The sequence below is a fragment of the Atractosteus spatula genome, chromosome 9, assembly GCF_055471065.1.
Source record: "Atractosteus spatula isolate fAtrSpa1 chromosome 9, fAtrSpa1.hap1, whole genome shotgun sequence".
Lineage (NCBI taxonomy): Eukaryota > Metazoa > Chordata > Actinopteri > Semionotiformes > Lepisosteidae > Atractosteus > Atractosteus spatula.
The window spans coordinates 39,208,931-39,235,018 of record NC_142714.1 but is presented as its reverse complement, the minus strand read 5'-3'; the positions used below and the strand labels follow the sequence as shown (position 1 = coordinate 39,235,018).

General features: G+C 35.5%; 1 protein-coding gene across 3 annotated transcripts in view; it reads left to right on the top strand.

Annotated features, from left to right (window-relative positions):
- The window catches only part of lrch2 (leucine-rich repeats and calponin homology (CH) domain containing 2), a 111,438-nt gene extending 87,173 nt beyond the window's left edge, over positions 1 to 24,265 (top strand). For 2 of the 3 annotated variants that reach the window (XM_088925652.1, XM_088925651.1), the window contains 5 exons: positions 2,627 to 2,690; positions 10,649 to 10,761; positions 11,529 to 11,666; positions 20,004 to 20,081; positions 20,354 to 24,265. In XM_088925652.1, the coding sequence (XP_088781778.1) occupies positions 2,627 to 2,690; positions 10,649 to 10,761; positions 11,529 to 11,666; positions 20,004 to 20,081; positions 20,354 to 20,473 (513 nt within the window). In that variant the 3' untranslated portion in view covers positions 20,474 to 24,265. The remainder of the gene's footprint in view (positions 1 to 2,626; positions 2,691 to 10,648; positions 10,762 to 11,528; positions 11,667 to 20,003; positions 20,082 to 20,353) is intronic. The other variant, XM_088925653.1, reaches the window with a different exon arrangement.
- The last annotated feature ends 1,823 nt before the right edge of the window (positions 24,266 to 26,088 follow it).

Sequence of the window (26,088 nt, the reverse complement as noted above, 5' to 3'; positions counted from 1 at the left end):
GCACACAAAGGGGAATCAGCAGGCAAATATTTCAACAAAAGAGAGATTTGGCAGATGATCGTCTTGCATTGTCATTCTTTATCAAAGCGCATGAGCCAGGATTGAAAAATATTTAGTGGTATCACCATGAGCTCTGTGTGAATATATATGCTCTGTGTGAGTATATACTGTATTTTACAAAACAGCTTCAATTAAAAGATTTGAAAGGTACTCTTGCAAGAGTGTGAAATAGCCCGAATATAGTTAAATGCTTTTTTGTACAAACCACAGTAAAATGTCTTTTGTATTTCATATGCTTTAAACTAGTTAGGCAACCTGCTTAGGTTTTGTGTTTGAGTTTCTTCTGTTGTATGTTATAAATTTAAGAGGTAAATATGAACAAAGTCACTCATGTCTCAATCTATAATTGCTCATTTTATTTAGATTTTAAATTGCAGAGATCTACTTTTAGGGATTTGGAAATTCTTTGGTAAATATGCACCCCAAGCACAGTATGATGAATTCTGTCTAAAAGGTGTGGACAGAGACAATGTAATACTGGCCAAAAGCAGCTGTATTCAAACTGAACAGAGGAGCTGCCACTGACTTCTAGGTATATCCTTTCTTTTTTTAGTAATGAGTGACAGTATTGATGTGTTTTCTCTGATGCTGTAAATTTTTGTTTGGCAGTTTCTGTCAGTTTCTGAAGAAAAGAGAGTTGCCAGCTCATGAATGCAAGCCCGCCCAAAAAAAACAGTTTCAGGTTCTTTTATTACATGCGAGACAAATCAGTGCATTTAATCTTGTAATTATAAGGGGGAAAAAGTTTGCACATTATGTACATGTACATCTTAGGCCCCTAAGCTCTCATCCCCGGAAAAGAAACGTGCAGTACGTGAGAGAGGCAGCGTAGTGCCAGAGTAAACCTGAAGTTTGAGTCAGTGAAATTGAACTCTTAAAGTAACAGGAATGGGTATAGATTGAATACAAGTTATAGGAGAGTTTGTGACAAGCCATTGGGTGTGTCCGGGCCAACAGAGACACCAAACACGCAGCTTTAAGGTTGCGCTTTATTGTACATTTCAGGGAAAAAGTGAAAAAGCACCACAATCAAATATCAGAACAAACGCATAACCTCTTTTTGAGCTCCTGACTATACTTCTTAAAGTCCCTAACTATCCTACCCAAGCAGCTAAACTACTTATCAGCCTCCAAATAAACAATATATACTTAACAATCTCAGACTTTTCAAAGCAAAACTTCCAAAATTCACAAGAAACAAAACAGTCCTTCTCCCTCTGGAATGTGGTGCACACAGGGCTTCTGCCCTTTGCCACTTCTGACAGCAGACATTCACTCCCACAGACTGCACAGAACATAGGGAGTAACAAAATCTCTTGCTCCTCTGTTCTGATCTTTTTGTTTTACTCAAAAGACATTGGTAATATTGTTTTGTGTGTTTACGTACACCTCTGTTTTCACTGTACAGATATAATATACAGTACTATGTGTCATATTAATCTGTTCTGTATTGTGCCATCATCCAATTTGTGCTCCACTGCAAGTATCAAATTAAATTTGGAAAAAATGATTATTGATCAATTGTGTAATGTCAATTTGCAAATATTGTTGTGCTGTTTTACTGTAGTTATTGACACATTTTATTCATGAAATGTGATACAAAAGGCAGGAGTACAAGCACACTGTTACAACTGTTTAACTAACAGTCCTGTAATTCATGTCTTATAGTTTTTGACATTCTGATAAACTTGCCGTTCTCACTCATTTTCGGTACTCAGCCTACATGGATCTGTGGTTCCTCCTAGGATTTGTCTGACTGGTGTTATTGACATTCCAGGATATATATATACTGTATTTAGCAACTAACTACCAATCGAACAAGATGGACCAAATGGCCTCCTTTCATTCGTAACCCTTCATAAATTCTTATTTCAATTACTAGCTTCAAAATATTGACTGGTTGTTGAAAACCTAAACATACCCATGGGGATTGACCTTGTATTGTACATAATATATCCAACCCAAGCAAGATAGCCAAGACATGAATGTCTTCTAGCTGACCAGTTTTTGACCAGTTCTTGTGACAATTACTGTATGAGGCCAACATACTGTAGCTCAGCCTTTAGCTACAGAATTAGGTATTCTCAAAGTAATTTGGGATTTTAGCAAATGTTTTTAGGTATTAGGAGATCTGTGTTTATCAAAATACTAAACTCGGCTATTTTTAATACATTAAATTACTGGAATAAGCATGACACATGGCTTTTTAAGAATTCTCCAGAATATCAGTAAAGTGACTACAGTATATTATGCACGCAACCACTTGAAAAATGTATTTGTAGCACATTTTTTGTTTTGTGAATAATATTCAACCTCATTCTCCTGTGTTGTCCTGATAAAATGGTCAGAAAAATACATTTAATAGGACTGTAACTGTAAAATGTCGAAAAAAAAGTAAATGTAAAACCACTTTAGAAAATGCAGGGGTATTGTGGTGTTTTTTCTTGAGTGAAGAGAAAAAATAATTTAAGTGTAGAAACATGTAGCTACTGTAACTGTTTCAAAAACTTTCTGTTTTTGGTTTAAGAATATTATATTAATTCCCATTATTTTACTTTTATTGCAGGGTGGAATCCACTCCAGTGACTGTAACACAACTCTTACAGTGTTTGGTCTAAAACCAAGATCAGGTAATTAAAACATTGCTGTTTACTAAATCTGTGCAGTAGATCTATTTAAGATAAAAGTTAATTATATTTCAAGCCAATTGCTACAGACGTACTGGAGTGTTTAGGTGTTCAAACTGAAACCTGGCCAACATCAGACGTGAGAGTAAAGCAAGCTCTTCTAACACTACCTGTCTTCATGTGGGTTCTAAGAACGCTTGGGGCACAGATATGAGTAACAAAAGCTGTAGGCTGTGCCGATGTTAAAGAAAGGAGGTTTAGAAAACAAAACTGAACCTAAAACACTCAGTTCCTGATAAAAATCAGACACACCCTTATTTATTCACCATGCCAGGGGCAGTGCCACCATGTACAGTAATAGAGTACTCCTTGGCACAGGAGACACTCCCATTCGTTAAAGGTTTATCAGCTCAGCAGGGGTACCTCTATCACCTCCCCTCTCTCTTCTTACGTGTTAAGTGCCCACAACTTCCATTCTCCGTTGCTAACAGGATATGCCATCTTAGTCCACCAGGACTCTGTTACATGATTAGCACTTCAAGAATATAGCCAGTTTCTTAGATCTTTGACCTTCATGACCAGTCCTTTTTGATACTGATCATGTTTTTACAGCTTTACAGTGATTTAAGTTACCTTATGTATTAATCCTTGATAAAATGCCCGAGTGGCATCATTTTGTGTTGAGATTCTCACAGAACAGACTTCACTACATTGACTCCAGCACAGCTCCACAAAGAACTAGACAGCTTGGCTCTGTCTTACCTGACTGAAATGTTAAGACTACATGGACCTGTCCACGTCTTGAATTTCTAAGAACTCAGCACATTTCAGATTCACAATTGCAAACTCTCCATTATTATTATTTAGCAGTAGTGTAAAATACTATAGTGTAAAAATAGCAGTAGTGCTTATCATAATGGCTATCCTGATTAAAAAAGGTGTATGGTTGATCGTAAAAACGAATCCTATGAATTTTCTTTGTTTGGTCATACCTTATGTCTATTCTTCTGTCCAAATGTCTATATTCACAATGTTGTGACATAATAACATCTCCAATTTAAGTATCATAACATATTTAACTAAATGTATTCTGAGAATGCCAAAGTAAGTAATTTATTTATTTTGGATTTGCTGCACAATTCTAAGCAACATATGTAATAAAAAGTGATGCAAAATGAATTTGTTATGAAGAAGGGAACGGTTATGAAGTTTATGTACTGTGTGGTGTAGTTGTTGGTACACACATCTGTCACTATCACCTGACTGCACACTTTATTAGGGTAGGAAAATAAAAAAAAACAAATTTCTCAGACATTTTTCTCTTTTTTGAGTCAGCAAGCATTTATTGAATCATATTCCTGTTATAGATAGATCAGATTAATGTTGCACTCTCAATTTGCAAAAGAGTAATCAAGGGATACAGACATTGCACATGAAAAAGCCTATATTTGGCAATTATATTCAAAAAATGTCTTTGAAAGCCTTGTTAATTAATACATTACCTGTATTGGCCGTTAACCAAAGACAAAGTATCCTACTACAAATGACAAACCGTAATGAAATCCATGGAAAAAATACACAATATGCAGTGCTGCTTTAAATGAAGGTGTCTGGAAATAAGAGGACACAAACTTGCCTCCAAGCTGTATCGCCATCACTCTACCTGAAGAAGTTGCTAAGAAAGCTCTAGCGCCTATATAAGCCACACCTTTAACAAACAAACTTCTCATAGTAAACAAACAGCAAACTGTGAAAGTGGCGTATTTAATGCATTTAATGTATCTGGACTCAACATTCTATCAACAATTCATATTTTATTTTTCTTCCAATCAAATGCTTTAACATTTTCTTAAGCATACCATTTAGGTTTTCAAAATATTGTTACTGTACATCACTCAACAGTCAAATTGTATCAAATGTAAACAGTGTTAACATTTTTGGAATCATATCAAACCATATGTCATCATAATAACCTGCATTTGTTTGCCAAAAATAACAAAGCCGTGATCAGTGTACTTATTTGTATGATTATGTTTGAATGAAGGTAACATGTAAACAGAATGTTGTTGATCCTGAGCAAAAAAAATCTAATGGGGAACGATTCCTTCACAACATGAACATTTTGAACATTTTAATGCATTTGGAATAGATTTGAATGAAATCACTGCAGTGGCTCTGACATAGTGAGGGTAATCACATACTGTACACTACTTCATTAAGCACATAACTCCCAAAGGTCAAATAAAAATGGTTTCTTTGTTCCAGGACTTTAATCTGTAGCCAGATGTTCTGTACATTAAAATCTATTCAAAAACATTTGATGGCTGTGATCATCATACAAATTGGGGTGGATTCTTATAGTCAGATGCATGTCTGAGTTGTGACATGCACATGCAGTATCTTTCATCTTCCCTGGGAGCAGAGTTAGTTTATGCTTAGCAGTTCCAAGCATTGGTCATAGATCAAAGAGTAAAGAATAAAACTTTTACACAGGACTATTGTTGAAATAAGAAAACATCTTTAATTCAGCTTTCATTTGAACAGCATGCCATTTTCCTATTCATTTTCCATCTACGAGCTTGTTTTCAGTACTGCTTTATTAATCATGCTCTGGCAGCAAAATTTAGATCCTATTAATTTTCTGAGAAATCAGCTTGTAATCCTATCTATATTGTTTGTGTTTAGTTTGGGTAACAGCTACTTTTTGGCTTATTTTTTTTACTAGTTTTTCATTACTATTTTTACAACATTTTTATAAGCTGTTACAGTCAGTCATTAAGTTACCTGTCTTATATGATCAACTGTATTTTTTGCTTTTACATTGCATAGATTGAAAATGTAGCCAAAATGGCAGTCCGTGCCCCCCCCGGCAATTAGCTTGTTATTATTAACAGATGGCTTCTCATTTTAAGAGAGGGATACCCTTTGCTGGAGTTTATATGTTCTACCTATGTTTGCAAGGGTTTCCTCCAGGTTTTCCAGATTCTTCCCACAGTCCAAAAACAAACTCATTGGTTAAATGGCTTCTGGGAAAATTGGCCCTAATTTGAGTATATGCATGTCTGTGTCGGCCCTGTGATTGATTAGCATCATGTCCAGGGTGTACCCTGGCTTGCACCTTTGTACTTACCGGAATGGGCTCAATCTTCTGCCCTGACCCCGCATTGGAAGAAAGGGTTAGAAAATGGATGGATGGAAGCTCTTCTTGTCTTATAAGTGATATGTTTAAAGCATATTTTCAAGGGAAATAAAAACAACTTAGCCAAACTGCAGTCAAGTTAAGTTATGAATTAAGAACTTCACAAAATATATCCGTAGTACCCCTCTATGTGCTGTTGCTGTATGTGGTTGGCAGGCCTGGTTTCATTCCATTCAGCTGACAAACATAGGCTGTCACTGTGCAAGCAGTGAGCACTTGCTGTGTGCAGCTCTTATACCCAGCGCCATTCCATTCTTGTTTATGATGTTCTACTTGTCAATCATAATTATAGTGTCTGTTAAATTATTTTCTCAAGATATGTGCTATTGTAGTTTTTATTTTAGAGTGGCTGTAAGTTGTATGCTTTTTGCTAGATACCTGTGTGAAGGCATTTCTCAAATACAATAGTAGTAATACAGTAACAATATTTCAGAGTATTCAGAGGTCTTCAACAGAAAACTGGGGTTGACCTTCCCCACCTCTGCTCTCATAGACCACATGTTTATAGATATCTGTGGCTGCCCGATTAGATGTTTAGCTCTGATATATGCAAATAATTTCAAGCTTTTTCTGTAATTGTGTTTAAATTGCTGTGGCATTTCAGGATGCATCCTCATCTTCATTTTCATTTTCAGCACCTGATTAATTCTCTAAGTCATGCTACAGATGCAGCCATTCAAAGTGCGCGGCACAGACACGTACCAGAGGTAATTGGCTACGGCCTTGCGCATCGTGATGCGCGATGACGCAAAATACCGCGGTACGTGATTGGTTGACCGACAGGGGCACTCGTGGTGCGTTGGTCGGTCGTAGAAAGATTTAAATGTCTTTACTGTGCACGTTTAAGTATTGAATATTTATATGGAATTTTACCACTGAAGGGAAATCTTAGTAGCTGAGCATAAAAAGAATAGGAGCATACTGTAACGCGTATGAAGGCCATAAACGATATTAATTTTGGAACATAAACATACAGTATTTGGCTGGTCTCGGTACTTTAAAGAAAAAATACACACCAGTATTCCATTTCTCCCTAAACATTTTAAGCATCGAAGTCTTTAACTAACATGATACCAGAGTCAACAAGCATACTTTTAGAATTTGATTAAAAGGGAATATAATATGGAATCGCGTATCTAAAGAAATTAATAACGATATAATTATATTCATGTACCGCAACACAAGAATACTACACGCTGTACGATGTCTGTTGATAATGTTTCTGTAGGGCTTTTTCAACACTCCTCATGTGACCTTGCTGGTGGCGCTGTGGGTTAGGTTCCTGACTCCCACATCACTCGTTGGGTGTTTGAATCCAGCCGGAGCCATGACTTTTTTTTAACAAACATTTCTTTGAAAAAATAAAACGTTTCCCTGGGTCAGAGATGAAATAAAACTTCACTCGCACCAAACAAATTTATATTTCTAAATATCACAACATGATCGAATTTAAGTCATTTTAATAACAATGAATAGTCACCTATGCGTTACAATATAAACATTTAGATTGATTTAAATTGCGTTTAAATCGCCTTTATTTAAAACCCATAAATCATTAGTGGCCAGCAGCCTTCAGTGGTAAAATTCCATATAAATATTCAATACTTAAACGGGCACAGTAAAGACATTAAATATACATATACATACTGTATACAATACAGTTTGCATACAGTAATATGTTTATGTTCCTAAATCAATCTCTTTTATGAGCATGTGAAAGGCATGATTGAAAGGCAAATGCGTGATTGCGAAATGCTGTGGTGTTACTTTTACAAATACGGTCAATGAAAAAAGAATGTGGACCAGGGCAATACTTTAAGTTTACAGCTTGTCCAAGGTCATTCATTACTAATACTAGTAATATCTTCGTTAAAAACTTTGATGGCGACAGCTCAAACATACTGTTTGAACAGAACAGTAACTTGTTCTTTCAGATTTCTTTAAGTAAAAGTTGGCTGTGACATACTTCATTCTTTTTTTTATCTCTAGCTGTAGATGCTTTGGAAAATACTGTAAGTTTTGACCTTATTTTATACTTGGATTTTTAGTCCCACATTACTACCAAAGTGGCACTTTCAAATTAATTATAATACATTTCAAGGTACCTAACTGCAATAACTGTCAGCAAAAGAAGAAAGCTAATTAAATTAATTTATCTGTGGGTAGATAAATATTAGACTTATACAGTATACAGAAAATAAACTTATAGACAGTGTTGTCCAGCCAGTAACTCTTAAAAAGGCCAAAGTAAAGTAAATAGAAATAAACTATATATATTTGTACTTGGTTTTTTATTTGACTGTTTTTGTTCAACTTTGGATTCTTTCCCAAACAGTGTTCACACTATAGTAACTGGGAACTTCTCTATTTCTGAACTTGTCAGCCCAACCACATCATTCCTCACTGCCAAAGTTTAATAAAGGCTGAGTTTCCAAGAAGTTAATCTCTGTTGAATGTTGTAAATACATAGCTGAGGAGCTGAAATGTTAATGGGTGTTTCCTTAAAAAAACTTCATACTGTCATCACATCTGGTTTCACCATCTGCAGAAAAAGATTATTGCTCATAAAGGTAGAGAGTAAAGGCATTAATATCTACACTACATTTATTCAGTTATCTTTGTATTGTCTGCACATCTGTGATATTTGAGCAAATCTTAATTGCAATGTCTACAAAAAGAGCTTTGTAGGCAAAACCTGACTGTTCAGGTGACAAAAACAGTGAAACTCTTATGTCTTGTTTAAAAGATTTTTTCAAATTACAATTCATCCTGCCCACATTAACATTCTGCCTAAAAATAAGAACATGACTAAAGCAGAACTGCTCAGTTAAAGTCAGACCACTTTGTTAATTTATTGACTTATAACCTTAATATATGTCTCGCAGTGCGTGCTATGAATGAACAATTTCTGTAGATGTGCACAAGTTGGCCATGTAGAGCTGTTACCTAATGGGTTTTCTCAGTTCTTTAAATCACTGACACCTATTGCTGAAGTTAATTCCAGCCTTATGAATGATGTTATTGAACTGGAACACTTTATAATTCAGACTTGATTGACAGTACCAGAAAGAAAATGCAGTTTAATGTAAGAACTCATCCATTAAGCAAGCAAGGAAATGAAGGAATGTTACAAGATTCCACATTGCTTAAAAAACAAAAAAATTTCTTCATATTTACGGGTCATGATTTTCCTGGCTGTTTTCTTTTTTATCCCACCAAACATGCTGAGGCAGGATTTGCTGTATGGTTGCTTTTTCTTTGAACCTGAGTACAGTACTGTAATTTTAGCTGTAAGAAATGGAAAAACACCCTTAAGATGGTGCAGTTAAAAGGGTAGTTGAGAGTTCAAGAAGAATGAAAACCTGAAGATGTTGTATACTTCCAAGATTGGAGCTGTGCTCCATGATTTTACTGGAAAAGACAACATCACACATGAGGTTTTCAAGTGAGGAAAGGGAGTGGAATTTCATAACTTTTCTGAGCAAGAGGGTTTTTGTCAAACATGGAAGCTAAGGGTTTCTCAGTTAGATTAATTGGTACTTGCTACAATTTATAATTTCTGTTATTGAAATGAAAGTAATTTCTAAGATGTGTGGATTCATGTTAAAAACTTTTGTAGTGTTAATTACTGTGATTTCAAAATGTTCAAAAGAAAATAAATGTGTTCTCCATTCCCTACTATTTTTTTACTGAGGTGGAACTTGCCAGACCTAATAGAATCATAAAAAACTCACATATTTAGTGGCTTGATACTAAGTAGAAAACAATGTACAAACCATTCTGATCATGGTTAACACTATATAAGGGTATTTGAGAAGCAAATACTTAAACAGCACATATTTGTTCTTTTGACTTAAGCAACGAGATACAGTAAATTAGGTTTCTTTGATAAACTTGGCTTTACTCTACTGAGAAGCCTTTTTCATTTGCCATTTCAAGTGTAAGTTGCAAACATACTATTTTTATTATCACTTCAGTGAGGCATATTCATGAAGCATTTTTTGCCACTTTGTCTGAAATAGAAAATGATGTTATTGTTTGAAAAAACCAAAGGGGTTGCTTGGGTAATAGAGGAACAAGTTACATCTTTGTGTTGTCATCTTCTTGGGAGCAACATGTGCAGCCATAGATGAGAAATCTTCTTGGTGTGACCCCCAGAGGGAATCCAATCACTTTATTAGCCATATACAATTTCTTGCATTAGGAATTCATCTTTTCACATACCCCAGCTTGCTCTCCATGAGACACAGACAGGGAGAGAAGCTGGGGGTCAGAGCACAGGGTCAGCCATAGTACCCTTTAGCCATTGTAGGGGCCCAACAGAATAGGATTCCTCTGCCAGCTGTGGGATTTGAACCAGCAAGCTTCCAGCCACAGGCACAGATCCTTAACCACAGTGCCACCGCTCCACCAATGTACAGTTTTATAACTTTCAACTGGTGTAAAATGATGTCTTTATTCACAACAAACTGCATTACAGCACATCAAAGCTAATGTAATGTAATCCAAGTGAAGCATTTATGTTTTGTATTTAAAAAATAAATACTTGTCTTTGTTCTGCTCACAGCTAAAAAAAAGTTTTAAAAGGACCCATTATTTTGTGTAATAGACACAGCATTGAGAGTTCAGGCATGCAACCGTTTTTACAGGAGACGCTTAAATGCATATGAGAGAGTTTGCATGAATGTATTACCTTATTTATTTTTGGTTTTGCGGTCTCATTTTTCATTCCTACTGTATTTTCATTCATACTGTACCACAGCATTCTCGCGAAGCAGCCGTCAAGACTATGGTGCCGTGGACCCAGGTTTCACAATGAGAAGGAAAATGGAGCATTTGAGGGAAGAGATGGAACAGATAAGACAACTTCGGGATGTGAGTAAAATGCCACTAATATTTGAACGTAGTGAGTTAGTTAAGCGTTGCATCAAAAATTCCTACAGGGGATGCCAGCCTTGGTGCTGGGGACCCACACACCAGCATTTCATTCCAGCAAAGTGTTTACTCAGACGTTAGAGATCTCAAGTAACTTCTCCAACACAGCTCTCAGTAAACGGATTCGAAAAATCAAATTAACCCTGTTTTTAAGTTAATTTAAGGATTGATTATGATTGAGAGCTCGGCTGAAAGGAAAGCATGGCTAAGAGTATCAGGTTGATTTAGGGGAATTTACACTGGATACAGCCTATGCATGTTAGCACTCAGCAGTTTATCATTTATGCTTATCTTAGAGAATGCTTTTCTGCTTCTTACTGCCAATCTTAAGCAACAAGAGAACTTCATACTCACTGGTGTCCAGCATGCAACAGGACATATTATATTGCAGATATGGATGTACATACTGTTGTAATTCCCTAATAATACAACCCAAGCTGTTAACCAGTATTATCAATGCTGTTATCAGATTGTTAGTCTTTGACTGACAAACTACACCTGGAAGTTTGTGGGTTCAAATCTAGGGTGTGGGCACAGCTGTTGAACCCTTGGGCAAGGTATTCCAAATTGCTCCAGTAAAACACCCATTTATAGAAATGGGGTACAAATACTTGACATTTTCTTGTCTGCAATGCAAATGACATCAAATGTATGCTCTATAAAGTTTTTCTAAAATCTTTGTTTTATTGTTGATTTTTTTTATACAGAACCTTGAATCCAGGTTGAAAGTCCTGTTGCCTGATGACGTTGGGGCAGCATTGATGGATGGGGTCGTGCTCTGCCATCTAGCCAATCACATTCGACCTCGTTCTGTGGCCAGTATTCATGTTCCTTCTCCTGCAGTGGTGAGAACCATTTTTAGAAAACCCTATAAGAAAAATATTGCATTGAGAACGTGCAGCAGGCACTTTAGTATGTAGCCTTACCTGTCAATATACAGTTCTTGTCAATATCCCTGAGAAGCCCGCCAGTCTCTGGGCAGGGGTATTTTCAACAGTTTAAGTCACTGCTTTATTAATTATAAGACTTTTTTCATTGGATAGGTGCTGCAACTCATAGAGCAAGGGTCTTAAGCTCTAAATCTGGATGGTCTAGTGTCGTCTGGTTTTTGGTCCACTCACATTCTTAGTTACAAAGAAGGTCTAATTATTTAATTAGCTGCATAACTGTAATACTTCTAACCAGGCTCCAAGGTGATTCATAGCTAGCTGTGCCTATAAAAGAAAATAATGTTTAGTATAATAGGCAGTGAATATGTCTAATTTATAATAATTGTTTCATTGACTGCTCAGGTTGGAACAAAAACCCTAAGACACAAGACTATCCAGGCCTAAGTTTGAGATACTGTTATAGAGCAAGGAGCAGGACCTTTGAAAATCTGTTCTTAGCCATCTTATTCAGAATCAGAAGAAACAATGTGTTGTAAGCTTGGTGTAATCTGTAAAATGTAAGTAATATGATGCAGTTTTAGCATTAGTAGAGGCATGCTGTTGCTAGAGGTGTCACTGCCATTTGATTTATGACTAGAGTTGAAGGTAAGTGGGAGTATATACACAGAGTATTGTAGCAGTGCTCATGCTTTCTGACAAGGAAAATGCTGAACGTGTTCAATTCGATAACTTTGAAACAACCATTAAACCAGTGACCAGTGACGAGAGCTAAGAAGTGTGGAATTTTGCCATTGGCATAACTTTTTGGAGTCTCTTTAAGTATCAACATTTTCAACTCTTACTTCATTGTTTCCAAATAGTTTCCCAGTAAAATAAAGCATTCTGGTATTTCAGTCAAAGTCAATCTAAGTGAAATAGAGCAGTTTCCAGAAGATAACATAATGGTCTATTTCTTAGACAACCTAAGATAAACAGTTCATTTTCTAAAGTTATTAAAATAAATTTTTAATTAATTTGCTCCCATCTACTGAAAATAAACTTTGACAGCTCAGGAGCCGTTTTTAAAATTGCTTTGTTAACTGCGGCTGATGTAACTGGTTATTGATGAAAGATTAACGAGGACAAGACTAAACATCTTTTGCATAAAAAATAGTAATTAGATTACATATTTATGAAAAGTATTTTAAAGTACAGTACTTTACTCATTTTCAAGTTACGTAGTTCAATCTGTCATCTCATTTTGAATTATTTCGGTCCACTTCCAGTAACCACTTGGTTAAAACAGGGTGAGCCAGATCGTAACCTGGCAGACAGTGGGTACAGGAAAGATACAGGTTGGGATGCCAGTTCATCACAGGGCACACACACACACATATATATAAAGGAAAGAAAATTAAGAGACCATAGTTGATAGCATGTCTTTCAGCTGTAGAAGGAAACTGAAGCACTCTGTGAAGTCCCATGCAAATGTGTGGTGAGCATGCAAACTCTGCACAGTAGGTATCCAATGCTGAAATCAAACTCAGGACCCAATACATCTGGGGCAGCAAAGTTAATTGCCACCATCAATTACTTACAATTTGTATTTAAGTGTTTTGATATTTAATTTAATCATGACTTTCTTGTAATATGTATTTAAGTGTTTTCAAATGAGACTTACTGTACTTTTTAAAAACATATTTATGATGATATGTATCCAAGGTAGGCTTCCAAACACTCCATATTGGATAAAGCAGTTACAAAATGGGTGGATTTATCCTACAGTAGGTTTGGTTAGAGGTATTAATTGTTTAATGCAACCCAAGCATGTTTATTCAATCACACCTGAGATTGATCACTTAGATTCTGTCCAGCTCATGAATCCATGTCTGCTTTAAGGTAACTAAGGTTATCACATAATGATACCGAAATAGGTCCCCCCCCCAAATAATTTATCTGTTTAAGCAAACAATTCTGGTTAAAAAAAGCAAAAGGAAACAAAAGGCTCATATCTAACTTTCAGCTGAGGATGCAGCTCAACCAGACCGACTTGCTTGGGTCAGGAAAATTGCTCTTTGCTGAAGGGTTCATTTTTATTGCTTGGAACCAAAGCAAAACTGTAATAAAACAATTTGCCAGTTATGAATAATATGTAACATAACTATATGTAGTTGTCAGTGACATTTTTCCTTAAGGTTTACTTAACATTTAAGTACAAGTACAAGTGGGTATACAATGGAAAACGGGGGGCAGATCCGTGAGTATATAAAAAGCACACTGCCAACTTTTGCTGTGGTAGCTGTTCCGCCAGGCTAATGGAAAACAGTTGGTTGGGATCAATTCAATTCAAAATACTTTATTCATCCCCAAGGGTGGCAATTCGAGGTGCCCAAATCAATTAATGAATGAAGTACATACAAGAAATAAGAAAGAAGTGGCAAAAGGCCTCTTCTTACAGTAACATTTTTTATATTCTTGGTTTGGAACATGTTTGAGAATGCCCCAGAGAAATCACTGATGTCTTTAAGAATGGTGTCTTCTTACTTCTCAGTCTGCTTTGTTGTCCTGAAGTTTATCAAAGACCACCTCTTCAGATTACATTCTATCCTTTTTCGTCCTAATTTCATTAGTCAGTTCAAACACCACTGGGAAGAAGAAGAGCTCATAGGCTTGGCCAAATCACAGTTCTGCAGGGTAGATTCCTGTGATTTAGGGATGGTTGATACTGTATACTGTAGTGCTCTTCCCAAGTGCCTCAAAAAGAAAAGAAAATGTTCCCAGTACAGTAGGGTTTTGCCATCTGGGAATTTAACATTAGCAAATGTGCTTATTTGTGATTTTCATTACAGTGATGCATGCTAATCACGGAGCACTGTTATGAAAAGGCAGAGAGAGAAAGTTCTGGTTTCCCCTGGGAGCAGAGGAAGGATTCATGTTGTTTATTTTAGCTGATTGCTATAAATTTGTGATTACTGTTGTTTGTTTAAGTAGCTCAGTGCTATTTTAATTAACTTAAAAGCAATGCATTAATACTTAAATGATGATATAAGGGAGAGTTACTTTACATGTCTTTTAACCATACATACGGATGCAGCCATTCAAAACGAGCGGGGTACGCCGCGGTAAAATGCGGTGGGCGTGTCGCATTAGAACGCGTCATAACGCGTCATATCGCGTTTACTGTATAATACCGCAGTAAGATAATAGTATCCGGAATCACTGCCAGGTGGAGCTAATAAAGTTTAACCTCTCATGTACAGCATTTGAGTTGGCGCCAGAAACACCAGGTTTTGAATCCCCATCACTGCTGATGGACAATCTTTATTCAATTAAGAATTTAAGTTGTATACTCTTTAGACTTTTAAATTTAAACTGTGTATTACAGCATGTTAATCATTATACATTAAAAAGTTGGTATATTTTATGAAAGCAAGATTGCTCAGTAGGACAAAAGTACACAACCTACCACCTTTATCATAAATATTTTAGTTATGCAGAAAAATCTTATGCATCAAAGTCTTTACCGAAGATATTACTAATAGTATTAATAATGAATGACCTTGGACAAGCTGTAAACTCAAAGTATTACCCTGGTCTACATTCTTTGTAACCGACTTTTAATTAAACACGCGTTTGTGATTTTAATAAAAATGGGGAAAATGGGGTTAGACCATTAGACATGCAATACACTTCCCGTGATCATCTTAGAATCGTTAAGTAAGCTGCAAGTTTTTTTTATACATAGTATTCAGAAATACAATCGAAAATAGTTTTGTGGTATATGCATAGATAAACTTTTCTAAAATTTATAACAAAATTAAAGACAATTAAAATCTGTAATCTGTAATCTTTCCACGTGTATTGTCATTAGAAAGTACAATAAGTTCCTGCTTTGTCTAACGATGGTATCAAAAAACCAACCTGTGCTTAATGATAATTAAGGGACTTTGAAGTCAAAGAAAATGATTTACGTTGTTTAATTTTAAACACTAAGTCATGAACGCAATTGGTGCTTTACAGCCATTGTGCATTACTGAGCTCCATGCTTCCTCCTTCCCGGTGCTACCTCCCCCTCTGACACAACGCAGTGGGCAGCACGCTGTTTTCAGAGCCTCTGATTGGGGAAAAAAGACCTGCTGATCTGTTCTACATACCAGGAAGACAAGTGAATATGATTTTTTCTTATCGAAACGTGTGTTGTTTTTATGAAATTCGTGTATTTTAAACGTTTAATTAAGAAGTTTTATAAATACCAATACCAGCCATATACAGTTTACATGATATGTTTATGTTCCTAAATTAATATCGTTTATGAGCATGTGAAAGGCATGGTGAATCGGAGATTCTCAAAACTTACTTTGTATGATTGGAAACGGATATGTGATCGGAATCAAGGGAATCAGTGCGAATTTTAATACTAATTAAATGACCGTGGGCACTTTCCACCCCCTCTACTCTTCTCAGAGTAGAATAGGCTAACCTTCGGTGGATGTTTTGGGTTTTGTTCACATATCTCCCCTTTTTATAAAACGACATGGTTGAAAACTGTTCCAGAGCCACTGTTGTTACATCGGTGAAAAGTACATCATGAAATGCCTCTCCCTGTTCAATCCATTGGAAAAAAGAAAAGGAGCATAAAGCATCTGATGGTCATAAACGATATTAATTTAGGAACAGCATCAGAGATATTTTTTTAACTGCACTGCATCGGAGAGAATACCATAGCGTGTTTTTTTTTACTCCCTGGTGGAAACAGGCTTCCATAAGAATCAGTATAGCTTCTGGGAAACACATTTTTCCTGCATTAAAGTTAAACTTGTTCAGAACTAATTTTTTATTTCTTTTTTAAGCCATTTTTTTTTACCACGCTCGAATATTCTTTTGTTCATATCTTCGGAATCAAAACACAGAAAGCCTTCAAACCAAATGCATTTTAAAGACCACAACTTGTGAAAATGTTCACAGCTTGCACAAAACTATCAGTGAGCCAATTCTCTTTTTTTAAACCTCCGGTTTTTTATCGATGCGTAATTACGCACTATCTGGAATCCGAGGGGATCAGTGTGTACACATGTTCACAACGCGAGAAATACTGCTCAATACGGCTTCGTGCGAAAAACCTGTATATCACCATAGGAAGCATAACAGCGTAGCCTCCAATTCCCCAGACTAGCACAGGAATAAAGCTTTGTTTGATTTCTGAAACCCTTTCTTTATGTCCTGTTTTCATTCAACTGTTGACAGCAGGAAAATTCCTATACTTTACTCAGCAGCATCTTAAAAACAGCACCCACGGTGTTCAAACCGATTTTTTTTACACCAAAGACTGACACAGCTTCGTGTTGTGAATCTGTTTTTCTAAGAATACATATGTCTGTGGGGGAAGGTGGAGTGCGTGTCTTTCATTGGAAGACTTGCCCTGTTCTAGTTTGAAAATATCTGTGAAACTGGTTTGTTTGCAAACAGTGTAGTCACAGACTCAGACAGTGGAAAGAGATGCAAAAACCGTGCAGCACCAGGCGAATACACAATATTAATACAGGGCTTTACACCCTGTGGTACCGCTGTGTACATACAGTACGAACATGTTGCGATATTTAGAAATATAAAAAATGTCAATATACTTTAGTGTCCATAAAATTTGCTATTTTTTTTCAAAGAAATGTTTATTTGTTAAAAGAAAACTCATAGCGATTGCTGGATTTGAACACCCGACCTCAGGCTTATAAATCAGTCACTTAAGCTGTCACGCCACCAAGGCAAGTCATGTGATATGTACTGAAACAGCAACACACATATCAATATAGAATATAGAATATAGAATATAGTCAGAAGGAGCATGTAAAAATGTTTCAAAATAACAACATGTAAGACTTTGATGCTTAAAATGTTTAGGGAGAAATGGAATACTGGTGTGTATATTTTCTTTAAAATACCAATATACCAATACCAGCAATATACAGTTTACATAATATGTTTATGTTCCTAAATTAATATCCTTTATGACCTTCTGATGCGTTATGCTCCTATTCTTTTTATGCTCAGCTACTAAAATTTCCCTTTAGTAGTAAAATTCCATATAAATATTCAATACTAAGCGGATTAAAATGTGCACAGTAAAGAGATTAAATGATTAAATCTTTACACTACCGACCAATGCACCACGAGTGCCCATGTCAGTCATTTTGGCCATCCAATCACATGCCGCAGTACGGCATGGTGGCGCACGCGTAGATGCCCGCGGTACGGGTTTGTACCGTGCATTTTGAATGGCTGCATCTGTACTTGTATGTCATATACTGTAATACATTATGAAAAGGTTGTGAGTTCAAACCCTAGGTGAGAGGCTGCCATTGTACCCAGATGGCTCCAATAAAGTCCCGTGTTGCATATTGGGTAACAGTTTAATTTGCTTTGGATGAATTCATCAGTCCAATAAATTAATAAGAAGTGGTGAAGATGAGATGAGGGAGACTTGAAACACAGAATATTTTAGTCATGTTCATACATGTCTGATATTTGAGGCTTCATTTTTGTAATTGCTAGCCATGTAAGCTTAAGCCATTGGATGTTTCAGAAGGAATAAACAGCAGCTTTGATGTATGTGATTATTATTACTACTACCTCTGTTGCTACTATTATCTTATTGTCTAACAAAAATATTGTCAATGAATAGGAGCAGGATACTCTCACTTTCACCTAAGGTACATAGCAGACATATGGAATAGCAGTGACATACTGTAGCGTAGGACAAAAATGATCAACTTGTGGCAGATTGATTAGGCAAAGGAAACCGTAAATAATAAAGTGGAAATTATGAAACGTCTAATTTTGACAGTCGATAGACAAAGAATCACAGAAAGACAATCGCTTCAATGAATTTGAAAGCAATCTGGTTTCGTTCTTGATTCACATCTAGGTACAAGATGAAACCTTTAGTTGACAAGATGATAATTAACAAGATGAGAGGATGCCAAACATTAATGTGTTTTTTTTTAATGAGTTTTCGGGATGGGCAGCATGTACAACCTGAATGGCACATTGTGCAATGTTGGTTTTTTTAATCAGAACAATCTTGTAAAACAAAAAGGATTGGTTTTAAAATATCCCTGCATCTTTTGTTTCCACAGCATATATTGTTAATCTAATTAAACATCTAATATCTTTCTTAATACAAACAGGCACACTCGGAAAAGTTTTCTTCCTTGTTTATACTGTATGTCTTTTTTCTTACAGTATATTGACAGCTAGTTCACCTTTTAAAACAAGTGTCTTCAGATAGTGTTTTACTGGACAAACCACAGGATTTACAGAAGCAGTAAATTTATCTGCTTTTATCAGTAGAAATATTTAATATTTTCTACAATTCCTTATAGGATATAATTGTTTCCAGTACTCAAGCACATTTCGTTTTTCAGGAATTGTGCTGTCAGAGTCGGTACTTGTTGTTCTTTTTGAAAAGGACTTGACATTCATCTGTCTTTAGCTGTAGAAAAATAAAACTTCTGAAACAAAAGTGTATAAATATATACAGTATATCAAAGCTGGTTTACTATATAATTTGACTGATTTCTAGAAATCTGTTTTTTACTATTATATTTTAAACTCCAGTCCCTTGTATATATATACACAGTGCTTATAGAAAGTCTACACTCCCTTTCAATAGTAATGCATTTTGTGTCCTAAGAGCCTGAAATCAAGATAGATTAAATTAGAATTTGTTTACCCTTATTTTCATGTTGTAACACACAACCTCCAAGTGAAAAACAAAAGTTCAAACATTCTGAAAAGTGATTATAAAGGAAGAATGTGTTAATAAATTCTGATTTAATGTGCCACAGCATGAAAAGAGAGTGTGTAGATTTTCTAAAGGGAGTTAGTATCAGGGAGGGGTACTACTAAATTAAGTACTAAGAATTAAGTACATTAGTATTATTAATTCAGTGTTATTTAAATATATTGAAAGTGAAACCCTTTGAAAAAAATCTCTAATTTAAATATATTCCTCTTATACTACAAGTTTCTCAGCCAAGAAAAATGATATCTTGGCTCAACTGCCACAGAAATACAACAGTAGTAAACTGTCTAAATAAAGTGAAACACCTTGGATGCATGTAGCTTTGAGCACTTATAGTACAGGGACATCATTCAGTAAGTGAAGTGTGTTATACAGGACAAAATGGGATTGGCAAAGTTTCCCTTTCTTTTGGGGTGGCCGTAGTATTGTCAGAGGTACCTAAAAGTCCTCTTCTAATTCTTTTTTGCTGTGTTGGAAACATAGATAGAAAACATCTTATCTAATTTCTTTTTCAGCCTAAATTAAGCATGGCAAAGTGCCGACGAAATGTGGAAAACTTCTTGGAAGCATGTAAAAAGCTAGGTGTGCCACAGGTAATTCCTCTGCCTAACATATTTGTTTTTACACGAGTGCTTATAACTCCTTGTTCTCTTGAAAATGTCAATATTTAACAATTTATGTGTTTTCCAGGATGTTGTGCTCATCTACTTTTGCCCATTCAAAAATGTAATAAGTTAGTTTTGTAATGTGCAAAATTGTGCTTTATAACCATTTTTTTATAATTTCTTTAATACAGTAGTATTACCTTTCTTTCAGTGGGAATTACAACATTGCCAGACATTAATTGTTTTTTTCAATATTCCAGGACAAGCTGTGTTTGCCTCATCACATTTTAGAAGAAAGAGGACTGGTGAAAGTGGGCATTACAGTTCAGGCCCTCCTTGACTTACCTGCCTCAAGACCTACACAGCTTTCTGCAGTATAATGTCATACTCTTGTCTGCTGTTTTTAGTCTTGAACTGCTATGTTTGTCGCAACATTTACAGGATCAGGAAAGCAGTCATAATCTGTCTGACTTCAAAAACCGAACCTTGTTCGTTTTTGTTTTTTTTACGTTAAAGGCTGTGAACATGGGTGTAGCCCCTTGACTTTCAGCACTGTGCTGAGTGCGGTATGTCACGTAGGATGTCACATTACAATCTGCTCGAAATGCCAGGAGCCTGAGTCACATGTGACATTTGTTAAATGTCATCTCCATTATTCTTCTGTCTCTCAGAAATCTCAAGCAGGAATCAATTAAACACGAGAAAACAAGCTTTCAAAATGTCACACTGCTTATAATATAACTTTGAACTCTTGTAACCTTGCTCAGAGGTTGATATCAAAGCCATAATGTATTGCCAGCCTTCGCACACAGTAAGTACATCTGCAGGTCAAAGCCTTTATATACTGTAACATACAGCATTCTACAGTAGGTATATTTCCTTCTTAAGCATTGGGATAGTAAAGTTAAATTACTGTTTTTGCTGTATACTCGAGCAGTTCAGATTTCAGATGAAAAAATAAATATCAGGCAAAAGTATAGAATGTCACCTTTTATTTCTCATTATTTCAGTGCATATTTAAGCATGCTTTAACATTTTAGAATAATACTACTTTTTGTGTTCCATCCCCCCATTTTAGGTGAGAATAAGTATTGAAAGATATTAATTTGAAGTAAATGAAAGTAGTAAGAGACTTCGAGTTTGGTTGCATATTCTCTGTACTCAGTAACTGCATCAAGTCTGCCAGCCATTGTCATCACTAAATTCTTGGTTTGATCTTTTGAGATGCTTTGTCAAGCCTTTGTCAAGCTGCCATTCTCAGTTGCTGTTTGTTTTGGAGGGTTTCTGACTTTGTCTCCTTTTCAGAAAGGAAAATGCATGCTCAATTGCATTTAGATCAGGAGAAAGACTTGACCAGTCTAAGACTTTTTTTCCTATTAATGAACTGCTTATTTGTGCTGCCAGTCATAGTTGGGTCATAGTCTTGCTGCACAATGAAGTGCCGGCCACTGAGCAGTTTACAGTACTTCTACATAGATAGACAAGATGCTTCTGTACACTTTTGAAGTCAGTCTGCTGCTACAATCATTAGTTATATCATCAATAAAGATGAGTGAATCCATTCCAGAGGCAGCCGTCATGACACCACCCCACCTTGTTTCCCAGATAAAGTGGTATGCTTTGGATCATCTGCAGTTCATTTCTTTCTCCAGTTTCACCTTGTCATCACATTGGTAGAAGTTGGTCTTTGTCCCATCTGTCTATAAAACTTTGTTCCAGAGCTCGACTGGCTCATCTCTGTACTTTTTAGTAAATGTTAATCCGGCCGTTCTGTTTTTGGTGCTGATGAGAGGTTTGCGTCTTGTGGTGTCGCCTTTATGTTTTCTTCTGCTGACAGTACATTGAGATATCTTCACCCCTGCTTTATGGAGGTTGTTGTTGATTTCAGCAACAGTCATTTTAGAGTTTTTCTTCACAGCTCTACTTTTTTCTGTCATCAACAGGAGTTGTATTCCTTGGCCGACCTGGTCGTTGCCCATTGCTAAGTACCAGTGGTTTCTTTCTTTTTCAAGATATTCCAAATTGTTGATTTTGCTATGCCCAGTTACTGTACAATAGTTCTACTTGAATTCTTCTTTTCTTTAAGCATCCAAATGGCTTGCTTTTCTTTCATATACTGTTCTCTAGTCTTCAGAGACACCAAAGAGAAGAGAAAAGACTTAATCAAACACTACATGTTCACAGCTTTTTATGTGAGCACAGTCACTGCAACACCTGGCAGTCAGTTTTCCTACAGTAATACTTATGCTCACCTTAAAGTGGGGGGTTTAACATAAAAAGTGCCGTTATGCTGAAAATGTACTACTTATAAGCACAGAAGCACCCAGAAATAAAAGGTGCCATTCTGTATACTTTTGTCTCATACTCGTCTTTTCACCTCAAATCCAAACTGCTTGGGTATACAGCAAAAGTAGTAATTTTGACACCTCTGGCCCTGTACTTATGAAAGAGCATTGCGTTTGTTCCAGTGTCCTTTAATTTAACATAAGTTCTATTTATATGACAAGTGCCTGTGATTATGGCATCTCGTTAGTTCCTTAATCATTCCATTCAGAGATATGGAAAATCTGTGGAAAAAGACCATTTTTATAAGAAACAATTTACAATATAGATGGCTAGGCATGATCCAGTTCAAGTCGTTAGTTGTTTGTTTTTTTTAAAGGTTGAAATTTTAGCAGATTTTCCACAAGCGTTTTATTCAATTGTAAACTATGTGTATATAAGTATAGGCTGATTTAGTTTTTTTTTGTCTTAGGATGGTAGAAAATTGTGTACATAGATTTTTAATATTATTTGTAATTTAATATTAGTGTGATTTCTATTGTGGAATGGAAACACTAATGTTACACTTTAAAAGACAATGAGCTGTATTCATAAAACTTTGATCATCACATAGGGTACCACCTGCTTGTTTTTTAGTGAGAAAAAGATGAAAGGATGTTACAGGTTATTTAATGAAAAGTTACTAAAATAAGATCAAATAATTCTTTGCTCCTTTCTAACATTAGGGTTAGAAAACGTGATGTTAAACTTTTAGGAATACAGCTCAGCAAGGTGTTGTGTCCCAGATGATGTGCTTTTAAACTTCCCTGCCATATCTCTTTCAATATGTAGCATTCTCATTTTTTGTATGCATACAATATTTTATTTTTAAAAGACTACTAAAAATTTTAATATAAATATATTCAACATGCAGTTGAAAATTTGTATTCCATCTACATTAAAAATACCTTTATCACTTTCTGTTAATAGCTCTAAACATTCTCCACATTTTATATAATAATTTACTGAAATGGCCCAATTAATAGCTACTCTGCATACTGTATTAAAGAAACATTTCTTTTACGTCATGCTGGATAAAACAACACAACATTCTCATGATTGCCATGAGAGCGCACAATGCAGTAGACACCACAAACAGGTCTCACGGGAACATGGAAATAATACAAAAATAAAAATCTGAAGTAATGAGAAGTCAATTTCATATCCGAGCCCCATGGGCTCATCAGTCCAGATCTCATCCTAGTTTCTGTAGCTTTAAACAGACTAGACAGAAGAAGATTCCCCCCTCGGTCTGTGCATCATACAGATTAACCCCCCCCCCCCAACTGCCTAGCAATGCTGGTCCCTATTTATAAACCTGGGTGGACCGGAGCAAAGGGGTAACAGTACTGTATCTCGTTCAAAGTACGAAGCAAAATGTGTTTGTGACAGAGAAAGTAAAAAAGTAAAAAAGGGTACTGAAAGATGTCCATACAAGTTTCAGGTGGGCCAAAAGTAGCTTTAGCCAGGAATTATTTGTCATAATTTGAGACAATGCACAATAAATGCACAATGTGCAGGAATGATCGTTCATGTTAGCTATTTTATTAACAATGTTTCCTACACAGATTGATCTCTGAGATCTGTTGCTGTCATCTCTGGAATACCTTCAAGAGATTCTTGTCAAGCATTAGGTTCATATACAGTTAATATTTTCAGCATTAACTGTATCAAAAAACATAAATTAAACATAAAAATGTGTTTAGAATAGATGTGCCCTAGATTTGACTGTTTTCAAAGCAAATATTACAGTAGCTCCACTTAAAACATTAAAGGAGTAAAGGATAGGAACAGCTTTATGTATGTAACATTTGTCTTCATTTAATAAATTAAAAAAATAATTTAATCAAGCTTAATCAACTTTTTTTGTTGTTTTACAAGCATTCTTTTTCAAACGTATTGAATTTATTAAAAAAAAAACAAATAACAGCAAGCAAGACATGAAAGAATGCTCCATACAGGAAGTCAGAAAACCTGCACAACACTTTCAGAACCAGCACAAACTAGAGGATATGTGGAGGGAGATATTTAAAGCAAAAATGTGTTTGTGACAGTGATACCGTCTTCAGAATAACAGAACAATTACTGTTACTGTTCCAAGTGAGCTTCATTTTGTATATATCAATTTTGTACTGATTTAGAATGTGATTATTTCCTGTTTGAACTGGATATTCAGTCCTCCTGGTTATACAATCAGACACCTGACAAGGCAGTTAGTGCTATAGGCCTCTGTATCCAGCATGGGTCTTCGTTATAAAGGTATCATTTGGAGTACTGTATATTTTGGAAGATTAAATGAATGCAGTCTACGTCTCTCAAAATATTGGTTCAAAATGCTGTTGTTGAGTTGTTTATCATTGTTCAATTCCAGAATTGGGGCAGCTTAAAAAAGAAAATTGATTGCAATTACAAAAGTAAAAAGAAATACATTTTGATGTATTGCTTTTCCTTCCTTATGACTTGTGAGAAACGAACAATCTTCAGATGTCTGCAAAGACTTAATTTTCAAACTCCCTCCTCCCCCTGATTTTCTTACCTTCTACAACTTTTCTTTTTTACTACTTTAGATGTAAATCTTGCTTTTTAGTTGTTTAATATTGTTTTCATTGCATTCTGTGGTCCATCCTATGTGCAGATTGGAGAAAATAATTAAAGCTGACGCTTTGCACTACACATCATTATGGTCATGTTGGCTCTCTGCCTGTTGATCTTTTCCTCAGCACAGGTCACTGCAAAACGTTTAAGGATGTATGTTTTTCTAGGAATAAACCATTTTTATTTCAATTCCAGGACCTCATATTGTAATGACAGTGGTGCCTTCTACTTAGTTTATAAGCCAAAGTCTCTTTTAGCACTACTAAATCTTAAATCATTATGTTGTGCACATATGCCTAATCATGACTGTATATAATGACAGCAGTAATTCTTTTTAATGGCGACAAGTACAATGTTTTAATACACAATTAATTGGGAGATTTTAAATAGCACTGTTGTATTGTGCCAATTTTGTGAACTAAAAAGGCAAACGTAGTTGGTTACTAAAGAAAACATTATGAAATACATTTTTTATTTGAGTACAGTACACTAGTCAACAATAATAGTTTTGAATATTTTCGTTCCTTCATAAAAGAAATATGTTCATTTAAATATTAGATTGCATACAAATTCGTTGTTTTAGCAAAGGCTATAAGCTGTTTTAGTAATTTCATCGGCGAAAAAAGGTTTTATGTAATTCCTGTTTTTGCATTGCTTAAGTAATTCCTCAAGGGCAGTGCCTAAACATGTTAAACATAAAAAGGTACTTAAAACATTCCAAAAACAGAATTCTACATTTGTTCGTCAGTGAAAACAATTGAAATCATGCCCCAGAAATGTTCTTGGATTATGTCAAAAACTAGCTTCTTTTTAAATATTTCTATTTAAATCATGAATTCGCGTTATTTTTTTAAAATGCTGAAATAATGTTGTCATTTAAAAAAAACATCTGTAGTTTGTTGCCTTTTTTAATATAGATGTAATATTTATAGTTAATAACAGTCTCTGGTTTTCAGAACTACAAATGTGAGAATACAAGTGTATCTGTCACAGTTAATTCTTCCATGGATTAAAGTCAAGTAATTAACTGTATAAACATTTTTGTCCAGTGATAGATTTCAGTTAGTTCTTAGGGTGT